This window comes from Mesoplodon densirostris, chromosome 5 (genome assembly GCF_025265405.1).
Source record: "Mesoplodon densirostris isolate mMesDen1 chromosome 5, mMesDen1 primary haplotype, whole genome shotgun sequence".
Classification (NCBI taxonomy): Eukaryota; Metazoa; Chordata; class Mammalia; order Artiodactyla; family Ziphiidae; genus Mesoplodon; species Mesoplodon densirostris.
This window is the reverse complement of record NC_082665.1, coordinates 127,698,305-127,717,089: the sequence shown is the minus strand read 5'-3', so window position 1 is coordinate 127,717,089 and position 18,785 is coordinate 127,698,305. Positions and strand designations below refer to the sequence as shown.

Sequence of the window (18,785 nt, the reverse complement as noted above, 5' to 3'; positions counted from 1 at the left end):
TATTTACGTCCTAATCCCATCTCTTCCCAGTGCACACAAAGTTCTTCAGAAAAATGCTATGGTACTTAACACTGAGAAAATGTCTGCTCAACTATATACCATATATTTTGTGGGCTCCACAAACCTCATTTACAATTACATATTTCAGCGGGGATCTTTGAAACAAATTCATTAAAAGAACAATCAGAACAATTCTCAGATTCATGAATTAGAGATGAGAAATGCTATGAAACTAGAGGGAGGAGGCCTTTCTTGATTTATGGAGAAGTAGGGAATTTAATATTTTTCCCCAAATGGAAGGTGCTCTTTTTCAGCAAATGCAGGGTATTGATTATTATGTGGATTTGTATGGAGGAAAATGGGTTAATCATGTCATAGTTAATTTCTGTATATTGTTTTAGAGCAATATAGAGAAAATATTCCATTTGGAAAATTTAACAATAGTGTTAATAGTGAAATAGCATTCTCCACATCCTGAAAATTTCTCTATGTGTATTTAAGAGAATTTGGACTTATAGAAAAATCTTAAAATGAAAAGTCATAACTGGACACATTCATGGCACTTCCAGATTTAAAAAAAAAGTTATTCATCAAAATTTTTAAAAAGTGAAACAATCTCCATATTATTCCTTGCTGCATCCTATGCAAAGAGAGCTCCCATAAATAGCACAATTTACAGTTGATAGTAAGCTTCTCTCTGAGAAAAAATAATAGTTTGTGTTTCTGCCAGATGCTTTTCTAGCATTAAGTGCTATAAATATGCCCTGAAGTGTGTTCAACAGATAAGGCAAAGTGCCAAAGAATGGCAGAGAATTAAGTTGCACCCTGTTCACATACAGAATCCATTGAGACACCATATGCATATTTACATTTTAAAATCAAAATGTGAAATTAATTCAATGTGCATTTAATAGGAACCTATTTAGAAATCTCTGCTAGGTCCCAGGGACAAAATGATGAGGTCTTTCTCTCTCTGTTGAGGAATTTACTCTCTATCAGAAGAAACAGACATTTAACCCTAGTTATGGCAGTGATGTCAGTGCTATAAGGAGTCACTCCCTGTACCCAAGGCCACATGGAGCTGGTGACCTGTGATGGACAGGTATCTGCCAGACAAGTGAAGCTGCTCCAGGCAGAGGGAGAAGGCTTTGAAAATGATTTCTTCTTGTGGTATTTTCCTTAAGAGAATAAAAGGGAGGGCTTTCCCTCATTTATCTACACTGCAGGCAGTTATTCTTGTTAGAGAGCAGACATCATGACTGGGGTGATGGGTAGGTAGATTTCTTGGGGGAGGAGGTTGGGACGATTTAGGGGAAGCATGCAGGTCACACCCGGAAATAAAGTTTTTCTCTGCACCTGATACCAACACCTTTGACAGCTTGACCCTCGGACATGATTAGATTCAACATCTCTAATTCCCCCACACTTTCCAAGGGTAGGTGACAGTCATGCACTGAGGGGAGTCTTCATCTGTGGACATGGTCAAGGGCTACTGTATGCTGGTTGAGTAGTTAGACACAATGGTTTTTCTGATTTCTCTGAGCTTCTTACAAGAAATTATTGTGATTATATCAGTAGAGTTAAAACTCATTTGCGGTCTTTCATTTACAAAAAGATCCCCAAAAGACTGAGCAAGCTTCACCAGAACCAAATATTCCTTTTGGCTCAATTAGAGCTGAGTCAGGCTGGGACCTGGGCCCTTTTGCTGCAGTGCTTGCACCTGGACAAATGTCTCCTCCAACAAGCAAATACAAAGAAATTATAAGGGACTAAAAATACCTGCGTGCATGCACAGCTGGGGCAAATTATGGACAACAAGATACAAAAAGACCAAAAATCCAACTGCCACTTCTCAGGAATCGGGAGCAAAACCAGTGTGTCAGGAGCAAAAGCAGGGCACTGTGCATGCCCCCTGCACTCAGCACCACGAAAGGGCTGGGCAGATCACCTAAGCCACACCTCTGGCCTGAGCCCTGGCCACACCCTTCCCCTCACCCCACATAAGGAACCAGCTCAGTCCCGCTAGGGCAGTGAGCAAGGGAACCTGTTAAGCCTTGCCTGAATTTCTTGTCTGTCCTCTTATCAATTTCTATTGATCGGAGAAGGCCAAGAACCCTGGTCGGTATCAGATCATGAGCACCGGCTTCCAAAGCCCACTGTCAGCCAGTGTCTCCCAATCAGGACCCCACCATCAGAGGTCACGGAGACAGCTGTTTGTACCCCAGACATACAAGAACAGTGGTTTCACAACAGGAGCCAGGCAAAAACTCTCAAATTAGCCTCTCTTACTCAAATAAGTGCTATTTTTATCATCCACATTAGCTACTTGAAAACATTAAGTACTTAATATTTAAAAATCATGAAGTTTCTAGATGAGTTGAGCAGCTTTGAAAAAGATAAGTGAGTCCATCAAGATTTTTTCACAACCACTTAGTGACAAGGTATTTTTGTTGCTTATAAAAGTTAGTTATCTAATATATCTGAGAAATTGTGGCATGCCTCTCTTCTTTCTCTCTATGTTTATTTAGAATTTGTTTTTTCAGTGACTACTGGTAGTGTATAAAAATGACCCTACTCTTGTGGTATTATCTTTTTGTTTTTTCTATTTTTCTATTCCTGAGGCAGGTACTATTCATTTCTGTACTGAAGAGTACAGAAGACAGGAACACATTTAAAGTAAGGCATCAATCATTTGAACTCAGAGAGAACACTCTTAAATGAATCATGTTTTTCACTTTGGGACTCAATGCAAGTGAATTTTCACTTTTATTCATATTGTAGTCATCTACCTAAATGTTAGCTGCACAATCAGATTAAAATAAGTTGTTAAATATTCTTTATGGGGCATGTAATTAAGGAATAAAAATATCTTTCTAATGTCATTTTCCCCATTTAGTAAGAGAATTTGAAAAGTACATGTCTTCACATCAGTAAGGAAAATGTATAAACATAAACTATTCTATCTTGAAATTTCTTCTTCAAATATTTTGTTAAGTGGCGTAACAAAGAAGGCAGTCTCTTGGCTTACTAGCATGGTTTTTATTTGCCTGATGGCTAGGAGTTTCCTTCAATTAAAACAGCCTTAAGTACATAAAGAAAGAACTTAGCCATGGCTAACACTGAATCAGTTAATACAAATATAATAGTGAGTTAGATGCTTGTTATAGTGAGGTTTTAAAAGACATGACACAGGGCCCTGCTTTTGCTTATTTTTTTACAGAACTAGCGATTCCCTCAGCCCCCCCCCAACCCCCCCCCCGCACAAATGGATCACAGCAAAGCATTCAACATAGAGGTACAAACAATGCGTTCAGAGGTCATGCTGCAACAATAATTAGCTTGTAGAGAAAAGGTAAAATGTACAGAGAGAATCACAAGGGCTTGGAAAGCTCTTATATGGGTTTTGAGAGTTACAAGATTTCCAAAATTGATCTGCTATTTTGGATTCATCCCTCTTGAATAGAAGTTCCCCAATCCCCTATGTTATCTGAGTTATTTTTTACTTCTTTTTATGGCTTGTTTTTAAGGAAAGAAACTTTTGATTATTTTTCTTGAGTAATGCACATTACTCACAGTTAGACATATGGAAAGGTTCAATCTTCAAATGACTGTATATTGATCTTTTAAAACCTAGACATTGGCCACTTATACAAGAAAGGGCCATCTTTGGAGAAAATGTACTAATATTTAGGATGAGTGTTTCTAAAACTTTAGTATGCTTCAGGAGCACCTGAAAAGGTTGTAAAACATGGATTGCTGAGCTTCATGGCCATAGTTTCAGATTCAATGGGTCTGGGAAAGAAGTTGAGAATTTGCATTCCTTTATTTTTTTTTCAAGTTCACTGAATATCATCTTATTGCTTTTTTTTTTTTTTTTTTTTTTTTTTTTTGCGGTATGCGGGCCTCTCACTGTTGTGGCCTCCCCCATTGCGGAGCACAGGCTCCGGACGCGCAGGCTCCGGACGCGCAGGCTCAGCGGCCATGGCTCACGGGCCCAGCCGCTCCGCGGCATATGGGATCCTCCCAGACCGGGGCATGAACCCGTATCCCCTGCATCGGCAGGCGGACTCTCAACCACTTGCGCCACCAGAGAGGCCCTTATTGCTTTTTTTAATTGAAGTATAATTGATTTACAGTATTATGTTAGTTTCACATGTACAGCATAGTGATTCATTCTTTTTTTCAGATTATATTCCATTATAGGTTATTATAAGAGGTTGGGTACAATTCCCTGCATTTCCAACAAGCTCCCAGCTGCCACTGCTGCTACTCATCTGGGGACCACACTCTAAGAACTAATGCTTTATATGAGTATTAAATGAAACTGAGAGTTGATAATAAACAAATTAAGATAGAATAATTAGAAACTTTCTATTGATATATACAAAAGTGATATTCAAAATATTTAACAAGCCACTGAACAGTTAGAATGCATACTGGTCTTAATCCACATGGCTGAACCTATGCAAATGGCCTCAATATTAGATTTGAGTGAGTGTATGCAACATAAAAACAACTGTACAGGGCTACCCTGGTGGTGCAGTGGTTGAGAGTCTGCCTGCCGATGCAGGGGACACAGGTTCATGCCCCGGTCCAGGAAGATCCCACATGCCGTGGAGAGGCTGGGCCCGTGAGCCATGGCCACTGAGCCTGCGCGTCCGGAGCCTGTGCTCCACAACGGGAGAGACCACAACAGTGAGAGGCCCGCGTACCGCAAAAAAATAAAAAATAAAAACAACAACAACAAAAAAAACAACTGTACAGAGATAAATACAAATTTTAAACTTTTTTCCAGGAGTAGTTTTTCAATAGTTTTCAAAATAAAAATCTAAAGTAAGTGTTTTAGAGTTTAGGATACTATATCTTTTTATCATTTCATTTTTTTTATATCCAAAACAACAATCTAAGTTAAAGTTTTGAAATCAGATAATTTTCTTAAAAAATAAAGAATTCCTGTGTTCAAGTATTATCTCTTGTCTCCCCAAAGAGGATGGTAACTTCTTTCATAACCACTCTTTATTTTTCTGATGTTACACTTTAATAAGATAATGTTCATTTTATTTAAAAAAAAATTTAATGTGATAAAATTAAATGACATCGGAAACTAACAAAGACCACCTTGTTCTTTTTGAAATCACATGTTCATGAAAATGAACTGGTTATCATTACCATATATGTATGCTTATAGTAAACTTCTTAGTTCTTAAAAAGCATATTAAGACACTTTATGACAAAGACATGCAGATTAAAATTGTACAAGGTATTGGAGCTAATGGAATAAAAGGATACATGAACATTAATTTTGCAGTGAGTTTCACAGAATAATAGTGATTTATAACAAAGCCTCATAGACAAGCAAAATAGATGTGTGTATATGTGTGCATGTGTTTCAAAATGATGAAACTCTTCCAAGTGTTAGCCATTTAATGGTTATTTTTATCTACTTTGGAACTTCAGTTGCGTTTAAACCTGAAGGCTTTTTGAAATACTGAAGACAAATTTTGAAGATTGAAAAGTCTGACTGGCTACTGATGGCTAGGATTGGTGATGACATTTAAAGTGGCATCACTATTCTGCAGGAATGTGTGTGCATATCTTTAATGTCACCACTTGCCTCTGGGATGACACTTGTTAGATTTCATGGTGTCATATGCTAGTTCAAGGTCGGCAATAGTGATTTTTATTACACAATACCCGAATATTCCACTTATGATCTAAAAGGAACTTGTTGAAAGCAATGTTTTCTTGTTCTCTGTGTACTTTGATCACCTAATTCTCTTTGAGTTTTAAAATACAGAATTCTGACATGTGCTGTGATGATGAAGTAGTGTACTTACTTAACTTTGAAATTATTCCTGTGAAAAATAATAGTCTGTTTGTGTTCGATGGTTCCCAGGTTTCTGAGGATGACTTGACTCAGAGACTGGCTAATAAATAATAGAAGATAACCTTGGAGGGAAAATGGCATGCTACATACACCCAGCACCTCTCTGCCCAAAGGCAAAGCAGATGAGGCCAAAGACACATCTCTGTCCAACTACTGCTTTTTTTAAAAATCTCTCAGCATGATTCCTTCTTAGGCTGCAGCTTTGTCTACAGTCACAGAAAGGTTAGATGTGGCCGAAAAATCTATCCAGTCCAGTGAAGTGGGCTAACAGGGTAAGGAGAGCTGTCTGGGCTTTCTTCATTTACACAAGGAACACGCCTTTATGCAACACACCTGTATCAAGGGGGCTTGCAGCAACATGGATGAAACTAGAGATTCTCATACTAAGTGAAGTCAGACAAAGACAAATATTATATGATATCACTTATATGTGGAATCTAAAATATGACACACATTAACTTACCTATAACAGAAACAGACTCACAGACATAGAGAACAGACTGGTGGTTGACAAGGGGGAAGAAGGGTCGGGGAAGGAAGGATTGGGAGTTTGGGATTAGCAGATGCAAACTATTGTATATAGAGAATGGATAAACAACAAGGTCCTACTGTATAGCACAGAGAATTATATTCAACATCCTATGATAAACCATAGTGGAAAAGAATACCAAAAAAAAAGAAGTTCAGGGGACAGTATACATAGATATTAAAATTAATACCAGTAGAACCCAAGAACAGTCCAATAAATTATACAAACATAAAGATCAATGACAAAGAAAATTTACAGTATCCAGAAGGGTTATCTGTCTACATTCTGTTTCCAACTTGTATATCGACGTCTACCCCTAGCACACACACACCCTACACCACCACAATCACATTGAGGCTACCCCAATCAGCCTCCACTATATCCAACGTTTCCCCCGAAATTCTACATGCCTTGGTCTCTCCATAGCATTTTGGACCTCCATGCCATTCAACTTTTTCTTTTCAAATTTGTGGGAGGCTCACTTGCTTTTTTTTAAATAGCACATATTTTTAATTGTTATCAGGGTGCTTTGGGACTATTATTCAATTAACAAGTGAGTGTGCATATTGTCTTCTTTTGTTTTGCTTATTAATATATCAGGGGTCTCGATTGGGAGCCTACCAACTATTGGTAATTTGATCACTCTCTTTTCCCCACACCTCCCTGAGCCATTTCAATTGTTGGAAGCATTGGCTTAGCTGTATCTGTGCAGAGGTTTTTTGTTTGTTTGTTTGTTTTTTCAGCCAGGGGGTGCGGGATATATGTACACTCTTAACTGTCAGGGTTCTTTTGGAGTAAACGTCTTAATATCTAAAATAGTGACATTCACCTCGTCCTATGGTGTATTAAAACAAAGTCATATCTGATTTGAAATACCACTGAGAATATAGATTTGCCAGGAACCTTAGAATGAATGTATATGTACAAAATGTATATTTTGAAGGTATATGTGGGGATAGCACTGTTCATCTCAACCTTATATTTTAATATGCATTATATATAAAGCATTCACTTCTATACCAGGAGTAGGAGGTGAACCTTGCTTTAAGGGAAAGTACATCATCAGCTGTCTAGAGAAGATGACCAATTATATATTGTGGAATTAATTGATTACAGCATCATGTCCTCAAAAGATATACCCAAAGGATTTGAATTATTGGAAATAAATCAGAAAGGAGAAAAAAGGGACACCACTCTGTCCATCAAAATAGCATTTTCCATGTAGAATCAAGCCAATCCAATCTATCACTGGTTCCTCAATTAACTATAGTAAGTCTTAACTTCATATTTTGACTCACACTATGTCTTTTGATGTTATGTGTTGTTGGAAAACATGCATGAGTGTCCTCTCTGTTCAAACTGTTTCTAATATACAATTTCCTTGTCCAGTGTTCTTTCAATAAAGGTACCTAGTCCTTTGAGGATACTTGTCAGAATGATGCAAATGAAGGTGTGGATTATATATTTATCTACTTATAAAAATATATTATACTGCAACACCCTACCTACCACAGTTGCTGTGATGAAAAGGTCAATGTGCATTTTTCTGGCAAAATAGAGCATTGAGTTTAAATAAGTCATGGGAAGTGATGCATAGATACTATACAGAATTAGTCCTCCACCGAGATTTCTTCCTTGTGAGGTGATAGTTTTAAAGGTTTTGAGCTGGAAAACCTTCTAATCTAAGAATCTCCCTGCCCACTTCCACCTCACCCTAAGCCACAAAGGCTTCCCCTTCACCACCAATAACTTAACATTAATAAATATATATTTCTTTAAGATGATTTTCTATCTCATTGTCTCTCCAATACCAAAAGATAAGGTTAAGAAAATATAAACTTGGGAAAATATATATTACTATTTATAGAAATCTCAGAAAGCAAAGGCAAAAGTATTGCATTGGCCCCATGAAGTGTTCAAAACACACTGGATCCTCCTGGCAATGGACCAGGGCACAAAGGACACACGTGTTGAAAGAGTACCTTGAACTTTTCAAACTACCCTCTGTGGGAAGCAAAGAGAAAGAAAGAACTGTAAAATTGCCCAGCTTCCATATACTCCATTTGGACTTCGGCAGTGCATTTGATTTTGAACTCTCACGCTCCCATCTCAACCTCCAGGGTGCCTATTTCCCTTGTTAACAGTGAATTTTTCCTGGTAGACACATGTTGGGTCCTGTATTAATAAGACACATTGTAGAAGGAGAAACACATTTCTGGAGTCAAGGAGGTGAGAGCTACTCTTTCTAGGGCCCTTGTTAATCTTTGGGAGCCCAGCATCTTCTGTGACAGAACAAAGGCAATACAGTTGTAAATTCTTATTTTTTTCTCCCACTCCACAAAGAAAATGTTGTTGATATATTAGTGTTCATCTACATTTCTCTGAAGAGAAGTAATAGAATATTTCTTCCTTCCATCCAGAGGTTTAAAACTTGATTCCCGTTGCTTCATAGCATCATTCTAAATAGAACCCCACCGTTTGACCACAGCCAGACTTAGCATGAATGGTACCTATTATTGAAAGGGCGTCTGTATTTGCAGTAATACAGAGAATGCCAGTTTAGAAATGAGCCTGATTGCATGGTTCATTTTGTTCTCCTTTGTAGAGCCAGGCTGCGGCCCACTACAAAGGCACGAAACATGCCAAGAAGCTCAAAGCACTGGAAGCCATGAAAAATAAGCAGAAATCTGTAACTGCCAAGGACAGCGCAAAGACTACCTTCACCTCCATCACTACCAATACCATCAATACCAGCTCTGACAAAACAGGTTAAGCGATGCTCTTTGTTGTGTTATTGTCGTCCTCATCCTTGTTGTTCGGGGGCTCCTTCCCTTGCCTGACTATCTGTTGCTGATGTTCCTTCCACCTTGATTCATGCTTGATCCATCTTTCTATGTAATGGTAATGCTTCCCCCTCATTTTTCCAGTACCCTTGAGCGATGATGATAATCACTAGTAATGTTGCAGATTTTACATTGGAAACAGTCCTATGGCTGTTTTAGAGGAACACAAGAGTCAGAAGGGCATTTAAAGCCATACCTCTTTTTGAGAAGTGAACCTTTCCAGTGTGTATCGTTTGCATCTTGTATGCAAGCACGTTAGCCTATAACTGCATGGCAGATTTGATTTAACTGTGAGTACACAGCAGAATATGCCAAATAATCAAGAAGGCCCCCATAAGGGCATCATTACTGACAGGGTTTATTCTCATAAATCCCAAACATTGCATTGTTTTAAGTAGTGGCTGTGTGAAGCTGGGCTTGTTATGGCTGGGTAACCGTCCCTCTGCATACACAGGTAAGTGTTATTGATACCAATTATTCTTTTTAACAGTCTTCACAGTGAAATAACGGCCTCTGAATGGTCCCTTGGGATAGCTCCTCAAACAACCAGTTTATTCACGGAAGGGGAAGCCAGTGGGGTTTCCATAAGCTGGCATTTAAAAATATAAGACCACTGGTCCTTGAAACTGACATAAAAAGAGATCCCGTGTGATTCATGGACGTACACACATCCATTTAATAAATCACCTTCTAAGAATACAAGGGCTGGTATGTGCCAGTTGCTTTCCAGCCCCTACAAATAGCAGTGGTCAGGAAGAATTTATATTGTCATTGATGGTAATGTCTTAACTAGAAGAGATCTTCTGGCCCTGGCTGATGAAAATATAAAATCAACAGTGAACCAATGCAACAGATTAAAACAATGTTATTACATGTGGTACACCCATGAGACATATAATACATAGTCCTCAAAGGATCTGGAGAGATGCTTGCTCCTGTGCAAATCTGTAAGGGATGACAGTGTCCTCTGTGAGTTCCCACAACACATTTTATATACTTCATCTGAATATTATTGGTGCATGCATCATGCTTCCTTCCTGAGTACCCTGTATACTCTCTGAGGCTGAGTGACCTCTCGTCATCTTTGTACCCCAGCACCTGTCTGATGCAGGGTAGGTGCTGAGTAAAATGTCTGTTGGCTGCATTTTCTTTCATCCCTTTGATTCCCTGATTCATCCGGTTTTGTGTCACAACATATAAAGGGGGAAAAAAAACTGTCATGTTCATTTCTTTGGTATCCAGAGCAAGAGCTGAATTATACCATCTTATTAATTTAGATGTAAAAACTTGTAGGGAACACATTATTCTTTTCTCCATTAATTGAAAAGTCACCACCCTATTTGGGGGGCTGTAGGGAAAATGATTAGTCTTGATGCAGGTGAGTGTAATTTCTGCTCCCAGATATTGGCATCTGGGATGGGATCCCTAAAGCCATACTCACCATAGAGAAATATATTTCATTTGCCAAAAGACAGTAGGTAGGAAGAATAAAGATGTAAATTTGATGTAAAAGGTTTGATATAAAGAGATGAGTTTGATGTAAAGTTTTTGCTCCTTGACAGGCTCTTCTACTCCTAGACATTTTTATCAATAATGGCTGTTTGGATTACCTTGATTTCTCTTTAAAAATGCAAAAAAAAAAAAAATCCCTGTTACACTGAGATGCATGCCATTTAAAAAAATATATATGTACATGGTGGGTAGAGCTACTGACTGGGCTTAAGAAGTGCTCCCTTGTGTGTCATCTCCATTACATAAGTGAGTTATGAATACATACCTCCATCCCTCACCTGAGAGACTAGAGTGGAAAGGCTCTGTCCTCTTGGAGGATGAATGGAAACTAGTTTGGACTAGGTTGTGGGACAGAACCTACATAAGATAGACGGAATCCTAGTGGGGATGCCAGATTCACCTAGTGGTTGGAATGGTGTTGAAATGGTGAAGTGCCCTTTCTAGCTGGAGCTAGAGAAAATTCCAGAAGGACAGAGGGATAATAAAATCTGAAAATTTAGTACAAATATCTTAAAGCCAAAGTAAGGAAGTGATGGGCATCTGGACGGGATTGGCTTCCTGATCCAAGGGGACCTCTACCCACAAAGAAACAGGTCATACAGGTTGAAAGACTAACGATTCCAGCACATTCACTAGGTGTTTTAAGCCAAACTCGATCCTTATCTGGGATTTCTGCAAAACTACCTATGAGAAGTAGCCCAAGAAAGCTCCTGGAATTGCATAGACTCTTAGCCCATTCGTATTGCAGTATGAATCCGAGGCACCTATGCTGACAAGTTGGAGTTTTCTTAAAGCTATTACTTGTCCTTTTTATTATTGCCTGTGTCCTCATACTGATTGGGAAGGAGCACAGCTCTGAAAACAGGATGGGTCTCTGAGCTAGTTTCTTACAACAGTTAAATCCTCAGAGGCAGAAGGGGAAAGAGAGAAGACTCTGATATCAAAGGCCACATATTTTTTTAATAATAAAAAATTGTAACCTTTCTACTTAGTGTAAAAAGTTTTTTGTGGCTTGTGGACTTATCCATGCATAAAAGGTATAGAGACGTTAAATCACTTTCACTAATTTTAACAAATTGTTCTTAATAAGAATTTAATATATATGTAGGCCAATTGTGCTTGAGTATACAGTGATGTGATAGACAAGAATCTTAGGAGAAGTATAGGCAAAAATAGTAAAAAAATAAAAATAAAAAAGAAAGCAAGAAGTGGTATAGACTTGAATTTAAAAATTGTTTTGGAGGTTTTCCTGAGATTCTTTAAAACACAAGAAATAGAATACTCATAAAAACCAAATTCTCATTCCAAATCTACTTACAAAAAGAGAATGTAGACAAACAATTCCTTCTAAATTCCTAAATCATGTATTATGGGCTTAACTTGCTGCCTTAGACTAATAAATATGTCTACATATTTGGGCTTACATGAGGGCTAAGGTCTCTGTCACTAACTTCGTGATCTTGGGATTCTTTTCCCCTCCTTCTACCAGTCTGCAGGCTGGAGTGGTGAGCAATTCCGTGATCCACCACCAGCTGCTCCCAGATAGCCTTGTTCACCTACTGCTAGGCAAAAAGACACTCCTTAATGTTAATAAATAATTTTAGTTCTTACAATCTAATGAGGAGTGTTTGGTGAATTTACACAAAGAAAAATTTACAGGCAAAAGTAATATTTTAAAAAATATTTTGAACACTCAAAGTTTTTGGTACGGGAGGGTGATTGCTATTCGTTCACAGAATATTTCATGGAGCAAACATTTCCAAAAGTGACCAGAATAACTTTGTCTGATTTAGCAAGGTTTTTTTTTTTTTTTTTTTAAGTGAAGTATAGTTGCTTTACAATGTTGTGTTAGTTTTAGGTACACAGCAAAGTGATTTGGTTTATATATATACATATATATATATATATATATATATATATATATATATATATATATATATAATTTTTGGATTCTTTTCCATTATAGGTTATTACAAGATACTGAATATAGTTCCCTGTGCTACACAGTAGGTCCTGTAGTTTATCTATTTTATATACAGTAGCATATAGTAGTATCTGTTAATCCCAAACTCCTAATTTATCCCTCCCTTCGTTTTTTTTTTTAATGCAAGTTTTCTATACAGAAAAAGTAATGACAAAACTTAAGAAATTATGCTTAAAGTAACTTGGCAAATATAGCTCAATTGACTTTTTTTTCCTGTGAAATGACACATTTGCAATTGTTGCATTAAGTCTTGTGTGAAGTTATCCACTGGTCTTTCTTTACTTTCCTTTTTGGGACAATTTTATTCATTCCTATGACCTATCCATTAGGTTAGGCTAGGTGAATCTGCAGTAATAAACAACTGCCAATTCCTGGTGGCTTTTACAGCCACTAATTATTTCTCTCACACCCTACAGAGCAGCTATGGGTTTTTGTTTTTTTCTTCCTTTGTTAATTTAACTCTAGGGCCAGGCTAATGAAGCAGTCACTAGCTGGGCATTACCAGTTCTATGGAAGAGGAAAAAAGAAAGGTGTGAATCAATAGGCTTTTAAAGCTTTTTAATGCAAGTGACTTAACTTTCCTATCCCTTTCCTTGGCGAGTCACATGATCAAGCCTGATTATAAAGGGCAGGGAAGAATAATCTTCTTCAGGGAAGGGGACAGATATTAGTGAGCAATAAAGCACCACATCCCACCATGGCTTCCGCCACCCCTGTGTTGGAGTCTCAGCATTCCACATCTCCAGCCTTGTTCTTCTCCTAAAATCTGACCTGATTTCTTTTTTTAAAATACACTTTATCTATTTATTTATTTTTAAAACCCTGCTGCATTGGGTCTTTGTTTCTGCATGCGGGCTTTCTCTAGTTGCGGCAAGTGGGGGCTACTCTTCGTTGAGGTGCATGGGCTTCTCATTGTGGTGGCTCCTCTTGTTGCAGAGCACAAGCTCTAGGTGCCCAGGCTCAGTAGTTGTGGCGCACAGGCTTAGTAGTTGTGGTGCACGGGCTTAGTTGCTCCACGGCCTGTGGGATCTTCCTGGACCAGGGCTTGAACCCGTGTTCCCTGCATTGGCAGGAGGATTCTTAACCACTGAGCCACTAGGGAAATCCCTGACCTGATTTCTAAGGCTTATGGGTCACTCACTTGGATGGTTTGTTAACACCTCTATTTTGCAGGTTCAAAAAAAAAAATAAGCCTAACTTTGACCATCCTCCCCAACTTTCTCTCCATCCTGTCTTCCTGATTTTTATTTTTGGTCCTGGAGCTCATAGACGTGAAATCTTCTATCCATCTTAGCCTCTTCTTCCTATCTCAGTCCACCCATCCATTCAGTGGTTGGAACCCACTCCCCTCACATTCCCAGAAGATGTCCTTCACTCTTTCACACATGGTTTCTAAACATAACCTGGCCTCATGGGTCTCAGTTTTACTCCTACCATTGCCCTAGCCTCCATGCAAGTCCAACTGCCTACATTCTGGTCCCTTGACAACCATATCCTTTATTCTACTGCCCATTTATACTAGACAGTATATAAAGCACAGCACTAACCCACTCAGAAACCTCCATTGTGCCTTTATGCTGGACCTCATGGTCCCCCATGGTTTGATCACAACCTGCCTTTCCAAAGTTTTCTTCTGTTGTTCACCTGCAATATTCTCCACTAGACATATGATCCACCTGCATCTTTGTTTCTTATACTGTTCTAAATTTCTCCCTTATAGTGTGTCACTTTTCTCTTCTTCATTGTGCCTATGAAGTCCCATAAGAATCCATATCTTCCTAACTGCCCTATCTTATTCTTGTTCACATATAAGTTTTATGTCTTTACCTTTTCTTATGGCCAGATGATATGTTCATTTAGAGTACATACTTGCATAATCCTTTTATTTATCTTTTTTTCTTTAAAGTGTACTTTTTGTGTAAAAGATAATAAGTAGTTTTAAAACCTGAAGCAATCAGTTTTGTGCTCTTGTTCTTGAATTAAAAACAAACCTCTAGAATTTTTTTATTTGTGAATACCTGATTGCATGAAAGAACAATGATTCTCATTAATCCAAAGAATTCTGAGATATTGCTCATCAAATTTCAGAGTAGCAGGTTTTCTTAAAGGTCATCAAGTCTAACTCCTAAAGTTTGTTTGTTGTTTGTTTGCTTCCTTTGAGATTCCGTGGTTACACAGGTAAAGAAGACTTGACATTTCTAATGTTCCTTCAGTGACTATCAATCAGGAGTTAATTAGCCTATTGAGTTTTAGATTTACGATAGTCATCTACTTGGTAAGATCTGAGAACATCTCTCCCTGGTTCTATTACATAATTCTCTCAAGTCTCAGTGAATTGCAAATATAGTTATTAGATAAAGCTACTATGTTATAAGTTAAATTTGCACTTTTCTCTCTTATGATTCAGTCTTCTTTGTATCAATATTCCCCTCTCTTTTTTTTTGAAATTCAAAATTATCATCCAGGGATGTTGTATTTACCTTACCCAAAGGTGCCAAGAGTGAAATACTTTTGAATCTATTTTTGAAAAGGTCTATGAATGCAAAGGAATATTTACTTACTCTGAACTAATAATTGATTCTAAGTGTTTATTGGAATTCAAATTATTTATACTTAGAGTGATGGAGACTTTTCTAATGATAAAGAAGGTATCCAACGGAAAGTGATATCCAATGACTACAAATAAATACATTAGGAAACACAGCCTCTTTGTGAATGTCAGTCAATTTTACAAGGTCACAGAGTCTGGGGTCTTTCCTTTCCTGAGCCTTATCCTCTCAAGTCAGCTGTTAACATCAGGCCCAGTGCCAGGCAGTGCTAGGCACACACATTTTTTTTTCCTTTCCATTTAAGTAGAAGCTAAATCATGAGAATGGTGACCTGGAAATAAAAGTAGTAGATGAGTAGTTTGTAAGGAAAAACCAGTCCAATGTAATTTAGAAAACAGACACATAGTTTTCAGTGGAGGACAAGAGAGAATTCGCTTTGTTTCTGTTTTCATAAGGAAGTTGGGAAAAGTTTGCTTTTCTTGACAAAGGCTTCAGACAAAGGTCTCAAGTGTTGCAAATTATAACAGAATACAAGCTGGGTTTGACATCAGAAAGCCATGCATCTTTGAAATTGTGTTATACATTTCTATGTATGATATAGTATGGAATATATCAGATGGTATTTTATTATATAAACATTTTACATACATATTTATTGATATGCAAGATTCTGTCTTTAATACCTGTTCCTGAAATACCCCACTACACCAGGTCTTTATGATCAGCATTGCTCATTTTCTTTAAGAAGAGGAACACATGCTTTTGTGGCTTATGAAGCCATAGCTCCTTTGACCTTTCAGAGGCAATACGAAGTCAGTTGAAAAAGGACACATTTCTATCAGCACTTACAGATCTGGTGTAGTGACATAAACATGCCCCTCTTGGCGGAGTGGAAATTGTGCTGGCTCCTGGGGTCTTTCTTTTCTCACCCATTTTCCCAAAAAAAGATGCCCTGGAACAGTCATTAATACAATTAAGGACCCCATTACCAGCATCTTGGCACAGGAGTTGAAGCACTGTTGAGAGACCACTGATGCCTTAAGTGGTTTTTCTTTTCCTAGCGCTGGCTCATGACATGCTTCTGACTGGTCAAAGAAAGAGCCTTTACCAAGTGCTCCCTGCTCAAGATGTGTGATAAGTACCAGCAGAATGTGCTGGTAGCAGATCTCTAGAGAGATTAAAAAAGAGAAGGGGAATTCAGAAAGGAAACACATACACAAACTCTGGATGCTTATTTGAATATTGTGGTTCCAGGATCCTTGTGTATGAATCAGTGATGACAGATCATACATTAGGGTGATGTGGAAATCACAAACAATATTCTATCCCGTTCTTTTTGTGCCTGAGGAAATCAAGATGAATGGTATTGTGCTGATAAAAGCTTTGACCCAGATACATTATACAAATCCAATCCTTGAATCGCAGAAGAATTTCACAAAAAATTCTTCATCTGGACAGGAACATGTTGTCTTCCTAAACATAATGAATGAGTGAAGCAGTGAGGACCTACGTTTCCTATCCATGGTCAAGGGCTGGGGTATGGTGTGCATGATAGGAGGGGAATTAAAACTAAACTGACAAGCTAGACATAATTTATGTTATGGTTCAAAGCAACAGGGTTCCTGACTTGTGTGTGTGTGTGTGTGTGTGTGTATGTATCTGTACACACTTCGTGTATGTGACTGTCTTTTTTTAAGAAATACCAAATTGAATAAAATAAATGATAAGCTAAACACCTAACCAGTATCTATGAAATAACAGACATCTGGATGAATTTTAAAAACTAAATTAAAACTCCCAGTGGCTTTGTCTACAGCTGTTACACTTCTGGAAACATCTGTATCTATGTGTGCATTTGTGTGTGTTTTTTAATTAATGGAGTGTTTTTTCCCCCTATTTTTATGTTCTTCTTAGGAATCAAGTGTACATAAGCATATATAATGATAAAATATTTCAACTGCAAAATAATAATTGTTAATGTTAGACTCTTAACTGTAACAAAAAAGTTTAACAATAATCAAATATGACAGAACATAAAGTGAGCACCTGTAAAAAACACGTGGACCATGAGAGAACTTTGTCTCCAAAGTGGAAAACTGAAGGGTTTAATATCTAATAGTAATAGACATGAAACGAATGTGAAACAAAACATGTTAGCAGCACATTTCTTACAGTCAGGAGCCATAAAGTTTCTACTGAATTCTTAGTAAAACAAAAACTGAAACAGATATTTAAATTAAAAATTATACTTGCATTTATGTTCAATGAATTCCAGACTCTTAAACATGGCATCAGAACTTTTCTGTGGTCTGACCTTTGCCTACCATTTCTGGCAGTCCTTCACGTCTCTGTTGAACTCCAGTGCAACAAAATTACTTGAGAATCCAGGGCAAGGTGCATATGTTCTTTTGCTTCGAAAACTCCTCCCTTATACCTCACCTCATCCCATGTATCACCTACCGAGGCACAGAGGATGCACACGTTGTGTGCTAGTGATAGGTGTATGGATGTGCACAAACATGTACAGATAGAATCACCTTCTTTGCCTGGCTGATTCCCATTTCCAGGCTTCTGTGTAAGTTCCATCCTAGCACCTATTGAGTGCATCTTCCGACTTGTCAACCCCATCAAAGTTTCACCTCCTTGATGGAGCATACACCTTCATCCCATATGTCTTTATCCAAGCCACTAACAATTTTACATTAAAACTGTCAATAAAGTGATGTATTAATTTTATTTTCAGGAATATCATCCTAAGAATTCTTTTAACAGTGAAAACTAACACACTCCCAAAATATATAGTACCAATTTCAATGCCTAGAGTCAATATATTTTACTAATTGAACTCTATTACATTTAACTACTTTATAATACACATCAAAGATATTAACCAGTGTAACTCAGAATTTGAATGTGCAACCCTTGGGTTGAACATTTCCCAGAGACAGCATAAAATTAAGTTGCTATTTTAATTACCTTAATTACATTCGGATTCATCATTAAATTACCCTGCTACTTCAGTTTCTAATGAGAGTGAAGAACATTTTAAAAAGCTCTACTGAGTTAGATTGACGATGTACTAACCAAGTTGTGTCATTGGTATCAGGTTAAATTTGAGGTCAGAGAGCATATTTAACTCAGTGGGGTAGAGTCTGTGCCATGCGGACAGTACACAACCTTTGCTTTGCTTTTGCTATGACTCAGTTTGCAGGCAGCCTTGACAGCATTTTATACTTACATGATTGCTCAAGTCAATTACCCTCAGACTAACAGCTGGTGCCTGGCCAAACTCCAAGGTGAAGGTCAAGATGCAGAATGTGTAGCAGTCAGTATACTTACCCATTTGGACCTTATCTTATTTTTTGCCTGGCTTTCTGTTTCCTTGCCAGCTCTCTGGTAGAATTAAGTAAAACCAGAAAAGAATAGTGCATTTCTTTCATGCTGCTCAGGAAGTAGAAAAGCTTGTGGAAAAGAAAACCTT

General features: G+C 37.8%; 1 protein-coding gene across 1 annotated transcript in view; it reads left to right on the top strand.

Annotated features, from left to right (window-relative positions):
* Positions 1-18,785, top strand: part of ZNF385D (zinc finger protein 385D) — a 953,368-nt gene that overhangs the window by 845,424 nt on the left and 89,159 nt on the right. The window contains exon 5 of the mRNA XM_060100174.1: positions 9,022-9,184. Within this exon, the coding sequence (XP_059956157.1) occupies positions 9,022-9,184 (163 nt within the window). The remainder of the gene's footprint in view (positions 1-9,021; positions 9,185-18,785) is intronic.